The sequence below is a fragment of the Morus notabilis genome, unplaced genomic scaffold, assembly GCF_000414095.1.
Source record: "Morus notabilis unplaced genomic scaffold, ASM41409v2 Scaffold605, whole genome shotgun sequence".
Taxonomy (NCBI): Eukaryota; Viridiplantae; Streptophyta; class Magnoliopsida; order Rosales; family Moraceae; genus Morus; species Morus notabilis.
The window spans coordinates 278,527-291,294 of NW_010363898.1; the positions used below are offsets into that span (position 1 = coordinate 278,527).

The 12,768-nt window shown below is 33.8% G+C and overlaps 1 protein-coding gene across 1 annotated transcript; it reads left to right on the forward strand.

Annotated features, from left to right (window-relative positions):
* The first annotated feature begins 2,012 nt into the window (after positions 1-2,012).
* Positions 2,013-5,225, forward strand: LOC21393358 (endo-1,3;1,4-beta-D-glucanase). Its single transcript, XM_010105145.2, has 7 exons — positions 2,013-2,423; positions 2,954-2,975; positions 3,237-3,363; positions 3,691-3,781; positions 4,160-4,252; positions 4,526-4,626; positions 4,834-5,225. The coding sequence occupies exons 1-7, from the start codon at positions 2,276-2,278 to the stop codon at positions 4,972-4,974; spliced, it is 723 nt and encodes a 240-aa protein (XP_010103447.1). The 5' UTR covers positions 2,013-2,275; the 3' UTR covers positions 4,975-5,225.
* Positions 5,226-12,768: the final 7,543 nt, after the last annotated feature.

The following is a 12,768-nucleotide window of genomic DNA, read 5'->3' on the forward strand; positions in this document are numbered from 1 at the left end:
AGTACAATAATAGAAATTTTTAGGTTTTATGGGATAGAAGATAAAGTTTTAACAATTACTTTTCATAATGCATCAGCTAATACAGCTGTAATTAATCTGTTTAAACGTAGTTTGAAACCGGCATTTGGAGGGGAAATTTTTCATCAACGGTGTGCATGTCACATAATTAATTTAGTAGTTCAGGCATGAATTGAACATATCTCTGCTAATCTTACAAATATTAGAGAATCATTATCCTTTATATCTAGTTCTGGAGCTCGGCTCCAAGAATTCAAACAATATTGCAGGAACAACTAGATGCGCCCAAGAAAGTTTTCAACTGACGTGAGACATAGGTGGAATTCAACATATTTAATGTTGAAGGCAGCACTCTCGTATTCACAGCTTATCACGACATACGTAAACAATAAGAACGATCAAATTTTAATTCTCGATCTTGATTGGCAGATTGCTGAGTATTTTTTAAAATTTTTAGAAGTTTTTTACAATGCTACTGAATTACTTTCTGGAGTTTATTATCCTACTGCACATTTAGCTTTACATCAACTATTTAATATTTCAGAAACATTTTCTTATTATAGGGATACACAACTTTTTGAAAATATAGTTAACTTAATGGAAAATAAATTTAAAAGTTATTGGTCAGGTTGTCCTATGTTATATGCATTGGCAACCATTTTAGATCCTAGGTGCGGAGTAGATGGAACTGAATCATTGATGACTGCTACCGCAGAGAATTTAAAAATAGATATGCAACTAAGTATTACTGACGCTAAGAAAATGTTAGAAAAAGTTTTTAGTTTGTATGAAGCAAAATATAGCACATGTCAAAAAGAACAGGAAACTTCGTCGTCAACTACCAGTTCGAGGCCTCAAGGATCGTCGTGGAGTTTCTTGAAGAAGAAAGAGAAAACGGCAGGATCGTCCTCAACACAAGCGTCTACGGAACTAGTCAAATATTTTGAAGCAAATTTTGTAATCGATGACGACAAACTAGACATCTTACAGTGGTGGAAGAGCAAGACAGATCGTTTTCCAACACTGTCCATAATAGCTCGTGACATTCTGACAACTCCAGTATCAACGGTAGCATCGGAGCAAGCGTTTAGCGCAAGCAACTGAATTCTTGATGAGAAGAGAAGCATAATGCATCCAGATATCTTGGAGGGACTAATGTGCGTTAAAAACTGGGAAGATGCCAGAAGACGAAAACAACAATACACAGATGATTCGATGCAAGAATATTTTTCTAACTTAGAAATAACAGAATCTTCTAGAAGCACTTAGGTTTGTAATTTACTATTCCTAGCTACTGCACTCTTTTTTCCTTCGCTAAGGTTTTGTCCCGATCTCCCCATGGGTTTTACTTAGCAAGGTTTTTAACGAGGCAGTCATTTATGTGTACTCTTATTACGTCAATTCGATAAAATCACATCTTTTGGAGCATTTGATATTTTTTTTTAATTAAGTTTTAAAAAAAAAATACAAGGGCTGGGGCCGGCCCGTGAAGGGCCTGGGCCCAAGCCCGGCCCTGGCCCTTATGGACTAGGGCAAAGGGCCTGGACCGGGCCTGAGTTTTTCTTCTCAAGCCCGGCCCAGGCACGGCTCAGGCCCGTGATGAGCCTGGGGTCAAGCGTGCCGTGCCGGCCCGCCACGACACGTTTGACAACACTATTGAGGGGGAGTGTTAATATTTTAGAAATAATTGCTTTATGTATCTTAAAACATTCTACTGCTATTCAGTTATGCCAACTATTCTGTTATACCTCTAGTCAGGCTTGGAATACGTAAACTTTCCAAGCTTGCCTCTATATATTTTCGGTTGTACCTCCTCCATTGCGATATATGGGAATATGAGATTATTCATCAACTTTTTCTCTAATACTTTTTTCAATACTTTTGAATAGCAGTAATTTCATATTGCGTGCGGTTGATTTATAATGTAACACAGATCATATTAATAATAAATTAATTCAACAATTAAAACAGCATTTTCGGGTTTTAATGTAAGATATTCCTTTTTGTTTCCTGGTATACCTACCACACAACCACGCAATTCTTCCAAGTGCATGGTGACGTTATAGATGAAGCAAATTGCTAGTATTTTTTGATAATTAAATAGCGAATATTTACTTCTCCAGTGGAAACTGCCGGAATCTCCTACAATATTTCTATCATAAATACCCCAAAACCTCACACATAATCAGACCTGTGTATAATCTTCTCAAGTGCCCATATAAACAAAATCCTACCCAAAAAAAAAAGAGAGAGAAGAATGTCAGGTCCTCAATGTTGCTCAAACCCTCCAACTCTAAACCCAAGCAGTGGAGCAGGAAATGTTAATAAGCTTGGTGGAATTAACTCCTATGTCACTGGCGCATCCAATTCCAGGCTTGCGGTACTCCTTATATCTGATGTTTATGGTATATGTCTTTTTTTTTTTGGTATGGAATTCAGTGAAATTTATTTTTTTGTCTTGTGGGTTTTGATTTTGGGTTGTGAAGATTAATGGGTACTTTTAGTTTTTTTTTTTTTTTTTGCTTTTTTTTTTTCCCCTTCCTCTCATGAAATGTACATGGATGTTCTTGTTTGATTTTCTCTGAGAAAAAATGGAGTCTTTGAAGGAGGAAAGTTAGATGTTTTATTGCATATATCATTCTTTGATCAGCTGCTTCAAGGGTGTAGCTAGTTCTGTTCTTTATTGATTTTTTTATTTTTTATTTTTTAAGTTTCTTTCTCTCCTGCTTTATGATATGCTGTTGTAACATTTTTTTTTTTTTTTTGGGTGTTAGATGTTTGCCTTCTTTTTTAGAGCTTTTCTATCCCCAATTTGGATTTTGCTTTGAAACAAGTATTGGAATTAATAACAACAACAACAACCTGCTCTAATGGTATCTTTGTTGTTTCATTACCACTACCATCTTATAACTTTGAAATGTTTAAATTATTGCAGGGTATGAAGCTCCAAACTTGAGGTACATGGATTTTCCATACCCGATTTCTGCAGCTACATTTCTGAATTTTGCTTAATCTGCCAAATTAAATTCTTGGAATATGGATTCTTTTTTAATTTAGATTATTGAATTCGATAGCAAATAATGTGGGAAAGGGATGATCCCAGCTGGTACTTAGGCATTTTATTTAGATGAGCCTTCCTTCAAATTCAATCTATTCTTAAATATATCTGCGCGCACGCGTGTGTAGAAACTGATGCCGGCTGCTTGTCTGTTGTAAAGGAAGTTGGCCGACAAGATTGCAGAAGCTGGATTCTTTGTGGCCATTCCCGACTTCTTACATGGCGATCCTTTCGTGCCCGGTGATGCTAGCAGGCCTATATCAGTTTGGATAAAAGACCATGGAACGGTTGGTTGAAATTCTTGTAACTGTTTAAATGATCTTTTGAGGGGCAAGAATCTCCAATGTGATACTTAAAGTTGTTGCTGAATTTCATCACGAATTAGTTTTTCAGTTGTCTATTATAAAAATTCTCACGTAAATCAGGTCTCTTCAAAGACGATTCTGAATTCATTTTGGCAGTTTACTGGTAAAGTTGTCGTTGATAGAAGTTTTCTAAAAGTGGCTGGGCTATTGTTATCTCTGTTATTGGACATTTGCTTGAATTTCAAAAAGTTATTGATTGCATTTTCATGTTGAAATCTTGGAGTCTGAAGCCTTTACTTGGTTTCATAGGATAAGGGATGTGAAGAAGCAAAACCAGTAATAGAAGATTTGAAAAGTAAGGGGTTTTCTGCAATAGGTGCTGCTGGCCTTTGTTGGGGTGGTAAGTTTATTATTAATGTTAAGAAGTCCTAGTTGTATTGACTTTGCTTAGTCAGTTAGGAATTACACTTGTAAAGCTTTCATTGGTTTAGTTTGTTACAAGTTGTTACTTGTAATAACTTATGTATAAATAAGCTGTTGTAACAGTTTTTACAGTAATGAGAATTCAGTTTCTTTCTCACTCATCGAATATTCTTTCTCTCTTAGAATCCTCTAGAATCTAAGTAGAATTCTTTACAATTAGCATGCTTTTTGTTTCATTGTTCTCGAATTTCTTGTCGAAGGGTTGGTAGAGTCAAAAATTGCTAGTTCAATCAGCAGCTTCATTAAACACAAGCAATTTGTTGATTAAGCTTACTCATATAAATCTTGTTTTCAGCCAAGGTTGTAGTTGAACTTGCAAAGCTCGACAACCTTATCCAGGCTGCTGCGCTCTTACATCCTTCCTTTGTCACTGTAGATGATATCAAAGGTATGCTTCCGGCTCTTAACTCTATAGTATATGAGAAGTATACTTACTGAGAAATACACTTTCATATGCGGCACATATTATCGTTTGAAACAACTTGGGAAAATATATTTTCAATTTAAAATGTTGTGCAACTTCTTTACTGAAATTAGTCTATTCCTCTCAAGTTTCACATATTCTTGAGTACTTTATTAATCTTCACATATTGAGTATATAGAAGAGAGAGAGAGAGAGAGAGAGAAATTAACATTATTGATTGCTATAAAATACTTTCAGAGGTCAACGTTTCAATTGCCATACTTGGAGCTGAGCATGACAACCTTTCTCCTCCACCGCTCGTGAAACAATTTGAGGAGGTCTTAAAGGCAAAGTCTGAGGTATGAACATCCTTCATGAAAACAATGTCCAACATGCTTTCTGCATTTTCCTTTGCCTATTTTGCCGAACTAATTCACGTTCATCATAGACGCCTCTTTTGTCCTCAGTATGCCTTTTGCATTTCCCGTCTTTAAGATTAGCTTGTGATTGTCATAAACGGTTAACGCTCTCAGTTTTCACTTTAAATGATGTTTCGTCATGTACAGATTGATTCCTTTGTGAAGATATATCCAGGAGTCTCGCATGGTTGGACCGTCAGATATGATGTTCATGATGAAGCTGCTTCTAAGCGTGCAGATGAGGCTCACAAGGACTTACTAGCTTGGTTCATCAAGCATGTTAAGTGAAGAGCTTCATAACCAACCGGTACCTTAATTTTACCTTAATGTTACGTAAGAGAATCACGTGTATGGGATCATGGACTACTTAGGCATCCATGTTCTGAATAAATAGTTTGGACTTTCTATGTACTAGTTTTTTGTTGGAAGGATTTGGCCATTTGTTTGATAGTTTCAGGTATGGATATGTGTATGTGTATGCGTGAAGGATCTGTATTTGTATATCAATAAAAAAAAGGAAAAAAGGAGAGAAAATGATTTGCCATGGTTTTTTTCAGGTCTATTATTTATATTATTCTAAATAATTAGGTGCTATCGCTTCCTTTTGTTTTCTCTTTATTAATTGAATGACAATTGTTTATTTTCGAAGGAAGTGGCATAAATAATAGGCTTTTACCATCTAGAGTTCCAAATTGTTATAGGGGTGGAGCCCCACATGGGTTATGGACCAGGGCAGGCAAGTCCAACAGAAGATGGACTTAGTGGGAGTAGGCCAATGGACGGTCCGACCCCTTCCACATCTCTAACTGGAAAGTGAATAGAGAAACGAGAAAATTTCTCATTGAGGATCATACGGTTGTTGGAGTTCCAACACTGATATGGTAGCCACCTGTTAGGCTGCAGCCTGCAGCCCCACACAGCTTATGGGACAGGTTGGGTCTGCCCAATGGACAACCGACGATGGACTAAGCCAACGTCCCAACGGCGGGTCCAGCTCGTTTGCCATCTCTAGAGACCATGAATAGAGGATCAAGAAAATTTATCATTGAGTTGCCTTTCCAGCTCGTTTGCCATCTCTAGAGACCATGAATAGAGGATCAAGAAAATTTATCATTGAGTTGCCTTTATTGAGAACCATACGGTTAATGAGAGTTCCACACCTGATAGGTGATATAGCCACCTGCAGCCCCACACGGGGTTAAGGACCGGATCAGGTTAGTCCGACAAGTCGTCCAAAAGGACGCCCTGATTCGCTTGATCTCTCTAAATAAAATCATTAGAGAACCAAGGAAAAAAAATTGTGTTAGATCTGATGTAACGTCTGATGTTTCAGATGATATTAGAACATTGTCTGGAATACGGCTTGATTAATTAAGATCCGGGTTTCTTACTGTTCAAATTGTTCGAGTAGAATAAAGTGCAGAAATCAAAAGAACACACAATATGGTATCGCAGTTTGGTGCGCACACTTATTCTGCAGGGTCACGCCCAGACAATAAACAGTTTCACTATACTTCAAGAATTACAACATTGACGGACTTATTCACTGAAGGACTCCCTTCTAGACTATGACGCCGCTGTGATGAAATCGCACAATGACTTTGTTTAGCGTGCACCACACGTCTTCTAAACTGCACGACGAACTCCCTTCGACCGACAAAGTTTCCTCCCAAAAGCAACAAATCTCTCTCCTGAAGGACGATCTCAATAACGCACAAGCCTCTCACAAAAAACTCACTCTTTTATGAAAATATTCTATAAAACCTCTCTACCATTATCAGCTGCAATGAAACTTTAAATAAAGCTTCCTCCATGTTCTCTCCACGTTGAGCATTTTTTTAAATTCAAACTAAAAACTAAATCTCCTTTTGAATCCGGATTATACACCCCTTATCTAAATCCGATTCAAATATTATATATACCAACATCTTTATCTTCACGTTGACTTCATCATCATCTTTTTGGCATTTATATACTCTTAGCCATCTCCACGTCAATGCCCATCAAAATCATTCACACACAAATATATATATATATCCAAAGATGATGCCTTTGAAGTGTATCTCGTAGTTACCAAATTGAAACAAACCAATGCATATTCGGATTATACATCTACTTTTTAAATCCGAATTACTCTTTTAAAATAGTAACTTAATCCCCACATTATCTCTTTCTATAATCTCATTTAAATTCAAATAATTAATGCATTATCTTCCTTTGACCAGGGTATTATCTCTTTATCTCTCTAAATCTCAACCAATGTCTTATCTTCCTTTGACCAAGCTTTTATCATTATCTCTTCAAAACTCAACGCAACAAAATCTGTAACTTTAACTTCAAATCTGATTCTAAATCTTCTTCTGCAATACGAAATCTTCTTAAATTTATTTTTAAAATTTTTACACAATTACCAATAAATTGCCAAACTAATAAAAATACTTGCTATACCAATCTAGTAATTTCAGTATGTTACTCGTGATGCGTATTGGGTTCTGTAAAAAATTAAAAATTCGTGGTGTGCTGTCACTGTGGAAAACAAATGTTGCGACTGGGGGTAGAAAGTTGAAAACCAGCAAGATGGTGATTTGCTTAGTGCCCGTCTATTTGGTGGCTATTTTTAGTTTCTTATCACCACACAAATGAGGTGGAGAGGGACCTCTTTGTTCTCATGTTTTATTGTATTTTATTGTGCGCATAGTTTTAATTAGTTACTATAATATTTATCCATTAATGGACATTATTATTTTAATCGTAAGATATTAATCGGCCGGTTATAATAAATTATATAGTTGATTAACAAAATTTATGACAATTAATAGAACTAAATTCTTATCTCGTCACGTCATCAAATTTTTCTATTTGATAGTAACCACTGACCGATCGAAACGTAACTATTGAAAACTCGTTGATATATATATATATATATAAATTACATTAAAACAACTAATCCCTCAACATCACTTCAATGAAAGTGGGGAGTTCCGGAATAGAAATTGGTCATAACTAAGATTTGGATAAGGCACTAAATAAGTGGATGACAAACAATATTGCTTATTGTCCCTTATAAGTGGGGTTCTAAATCAATACATTTCCTATTTGGCTTTCCAAATCAGTTTTTTTGGTTTTTTTTTTCTTTTCTTTTTTCTGAATTTTAAAAACCACAATCCCCTTACGAAAATAAGCTCTCCAAAATCAAGATGAGTCGGTACACCAACTTGCAACAATATTGAGGAAAGCAATCCATGTCTAAGTTTTTTAAGCTTTTGCCCGTTTGACATAATTTTTGTTTTTGTTTTTACATAGCAGAATAAGAGAAATAAATAAAATGGAAGAATGTAGTAAATAATATATTTATAAAATTAAATTAAGTAATAGCATATTTTAAAACTTTTTAAAGTAAATGACAGTTTATTGTGTAATTCTTTTTTTTATAATTGATAAAAAATAATTTTTCTGGTAAAAAATTTATATTTGCGTGAGAAAAATATTTTTACCAGTCGCAAAGAAAATTTACATGAAAAAAAAATCTTTTTACTAGCCATAAATAAAATATTTACACAATAAACTATTATTTATTTTAAATAATTTTAAAATCTATTATTTATTTAATTTAGTTTCAAAAATATGTTATTTACTACATTCTCCCTTTCTATTTTTGGTATTTGTTTATTGTATAGGATATACTAAAATGTGGTTGCACCTTGCTTTACGTGGAGCTGATGCTCATCTGTACAATGAACATTTTAAACATTTTGTTTTAAAGTAAATAACAGTTTATTTACTCTCTTCAAGAATTTTTAAAGTAAACATTTTAAACATGTTGTTTTAAACAGTTATTTTAAAGTCAACCTCTTCAAGAATTTTAAACATTCTGTTTTCAGTTATATGGTGGCTCTTTTTTAAAGTTCGATATCGTTGTCTTTTATTTATTTATTTATGGAATCTGGTCGCATTATGCAGATTATCAACAATGGCTTTGCATATCCTGTTGATGGAGATGTATTCTTTGCTGTTGATAAATTTCCAAATTACGGTCAATTTTCTGGACAAAAGTTGGAAAACATTCGAGCTCCTGAACGTGTAGCTGTTGATTCAAGAAAGCGTAATCCAGCTGACTTTGCATTGTGGAAGGTCTAAAAAATTCCATCAAGTTTCTTATTTCTTATCTGGTTAATATCTTACTAAATACTATATTTTATTTTTGCAGGCTGCAAAGCCGGGTGAGCCTAGTTGAGATAGCCGGTAGTAGAGCTGTAAATTTAGGCCGAGTTAAACGGACAGTCCGGTCCTAAATTTTTTAAACTTAGAGTCAGGTTAAGTCGATTTCTCTCGCCAGGCCGGTCAAAATATCATATTTTTTAATTTTTTTTTAAAAATACCTTATAAAATTCCGAGTTAGCTCTAAATTTTTGGACTTATGGCCGAGTTGAACCAATCATCTCTCTTTTAAAATCGGCCCGGACTAACTTGAAATTTTCTTTTGGACAGGGCCGAGCGGTCCAAACTTACACCCGAAGACTCCTGGAAGACTTGGGTGGCATATTGAATTCAGTGCTATGCGTGCCCCATATTTAACATTCAAGTTTGATATTCATGGTGGTGGAATTGATTTGATCTTTCCACATCATGAAAATGAGATTTGCCCAAAGCTGTGCCGCATGCCAAGAGAGTTGTGATGGACAATGTTACTAATAACAATGAGAAAATGTGAAAGTGCTTGGGCAATTTTTTCACCATTCGCCAGGTAAATAGTTATCTTTTTGTATGGTTTAGGAGCTTCAACCTGATTTCAATTAGATATCCACTGGCTTTGAGACACTTTTTGATAAATGCGCATTATCGGTCACCACTGAATTACAGTCTCCCAACTGGATACTGCCTCATTGAGTTTGACGCATTTGAGTTTACTCTGTTTTTTTTTTTTTTTTTTCATTTTTTTAGGGGTTGTTTGGAATTTGTACTCAAATTCAAATCATAATTCTGCTAAAATATTTTTTATCTCATAAAGAGTTTTAATTTTAAAATTTCTTCTCTCACAAAGTTCCTGCCAATAAACCCAAATTATAATTTGAGTATACCTTTTAAACGGGCCTTTAATATTTTGGTTTGAGAGGATGTCTTTAGGCTAAACAAGCAATTCAATCTTACATGTATGTGCCGCACAATACAAGAATTGGGGATTTGTAACCCTTTCTCATTATATAATGTTATCGAAAGAAATCCATACTTTTAACCTTTTTCCCTATTAAAATCATTAACAATCATCAACAAGAATGTTTATTTAGGAGTCTAAAGGTTAAAATAACTTGATGTAATTTTAGGAGACTTAAGAGAGTTTATAAAGTTTGTCTCCATAATCAGGAACTCTACTGTAGGAATGTCCCAAGTGAGTAGTAACAATACCGGTAAAATATGAAATAATAAACAAGAAATGTAATTTTACGAGACCTTGTAAAAAAAAGCAATAAATGTAAATCTTGACTTATTTTGAAAAAGTTTGGGTGCATTTGGAATTCGTTCTAAAATGATTTTATTTTCTGTACGCAAATAAAAATGAAAACGTTTTCATTTTCATTTTGTAATCATTTTTAAAAATGAGTTTGGTAGTTTTATTCAGAGATTGTTTTCAGTTTAAAGAAAAAATTGAAACTGCGTTTGGTGGTTTAATTTTTAAAAATATGTAATAGTATTTAAAATAATAATATATTAAATAAATAATAATTAAATTCCAAATAAAAATACTAATAATTAATATAATAATTTAAATTAGAGTACAAATAAATAGTAAATAATTTAAAATAAGATAACTTAGTGAATGATTAGTAAAAACTTGGACGGCTGTATGTGCATTCATTGACCCCTGTCCAGTAGCAATAGTCCCAACAAAAATCTCTGAAAGTTAGGTAAAGTTGTGTAAACCCCCTTTCTTGAATTTCTTAGCATCAAGATGTTTCTGACGTTATAAAGAAAACAATAATAAATACTCATGTGCAATCTAAAACACCAATTTAACTCTTTCGTATCACATAAGATGGTTATGATCAAAACTTACCGCCACATACGAATCCTAGACTTCTTTTTCAGTTGTGACAGTGTTAGCCTCATAATCCCAACTAAACCCTGTTGTTTCAATCAATGCCTAAAACTCTCTCGTACTTGAGTCTTAGAAAAAGAACCAAGTTTCAATCCGAAACCCACCTCTGATCAGTTACAACACATTTTTTTGATCAAAATATCATGCCTATGGTTCATTGATCAGGAATGTCAACAAATGCATAAACAGCAAAAATGGATCCAAAACCAAATGCAAAAACATTTCTAAACCACAGAACACACATAAAAATATACATATTTCAAACATTCAACATACATCATTAATTTATGCCTAGAAAAAAATACTGAGGAATGTCTCCACTAGCATAAACACCAATTTCAGATCCAAAACTAAATGGAAATAGATAAATATACCCCATAACACACATAAAAACCCCAGAACACACAATCTTTAATCCCACATAAACCACAAAACGTAACATAAATAACAAAAATTAGAACACCAGAACAACGTGTTCTGTGGATCTCACAGTTTGAATCTCAGTACAGATTCCATAACCAACAAAGGCTAATTAAAATATAAAACTCTTGCCTCCAATAATATCCCAACAATCCACTACACTACATTTCCTAAGCGGATTATACCAAAACTAACTTAGGCCAAAAGATAAGCTGCCCACATTTAACCATGTTCATACGATAAAAAAAAAAAAAAAAAGATCAAACTCATTTCAACTAATTTCAACTAACCATATTCATATTGAGGCCTCGTTCTTGTTATTCTTTGTAAGCCAATCAAACTCATTTCAATTAATTACGGGATTTAAACATAGATTTTGATGCTTCATGATGATTCTTTAAGCGTCACCTATTAAGTCTACTAAAATCAACAATTTTAAAAGAAGAAAACAAATAACCTGTAGGATTAATGAAACCATATAAACTCATCGTTACAAAATCAAGCAATAGGACCGCAAATCAATAACAAATTTCCTTCATAATCACAGACCGAGTATTGGGGAAATCAATAACAGAAAAAATAACCAAAGATTTCCTTCATAAATACAGACCAAATCAAATCTACTGGTTGGGAGAAATTATGACCACATGATCCGAAAAATAGAAAAAATAACCAACTAAATGTTGGGAATAGTGTCCTAGAAGCATGAGATGTAAAAGGATATTTATTATTTATTTAATAAAAGAGTTTATTCATCATTTTATGTGCATATATTTATGAATATTTTATGAATATCAAATAAAATTCATTGATTATTTATGTAACCTTAAACATGGTATATAAGTGTTGTATACGAGAGGATAATGTTTAAGGATAATAATCAAAAGTAATTGTTCATAATGAATTTAATTAAAGTTCGGAATCTTTTAATTAAAACATTATAAATACATGTCATTCCCATTTAGAATGGAACGGTGTTATCCGCACTGTTAATATGGCGAGATATTGAATGAGTGTATTTCGCATAATGAGATTATGTGGAACATGGACGCAGACACAATATGAATTTCTAATAATTTCCGTTAAGCATAGAAATTCTAATTGAGTCTACCGATGGTCATATATAGGATGATCTTAATCCTGAGTTCTTAACAAACTCCTATTTATGGATTTATGTCTTTTGATTTACTCGGTACGGATTCTGAGACCCTGAATCCTATTCCTTGTATTTTGGAGACATAATGAAATAGGTAGCTGGGAATGTTATTATACGAGATGGAATCCATTCCTTCTTGAGAAAGAAGCAGATAAATAATTCTCTTGAGTGTTGATTCGATACTTGGATTAGTAAGAGCGCTCTGGTTCATGAATGTGTTTTATGAATCACTATCCATTAGAGAATCAATGGTACTCAAGGATAAAGATGTAATTAGAGAGGTTAACGGATTCTACCTGACTCTAATTATGAATTATTTATGGAGGATTGATCTATATGTAATGACTATATCAAATGGACACTTCGCAGTTTAAAAGTAATTAATGTCTATAATTTCGAGAGTTCAATTCCA

What these genes read in the sequence shown, in the direction of transcription:
- LOC21393358 (XM_010105145.2), top strand. Translation starts at nt 2,276, where the DNA reads ATGTCAGGTCCTCAATGTTGCTCAAACCCTCCAACTCTAAACCCAAGC. An exon ending in TATGAAGCTCCAAACTTGAG is followed by an intron (nt 2,976 to 3,236) that starts GTACATGGATTT and finishes TCTGTTGTAAAG; the next exon opens with GAAGTTGGCCGACAAGATTG. An exon ending in TCTTAAAGGCAAAGTCTGAG is followed by an intron (nt 4,627 to 4,833) that starts GTATGAACATCC and finishes CGTCATGTACAG; the next exon opens with ATTGATTCCTTTGTGAAGAT.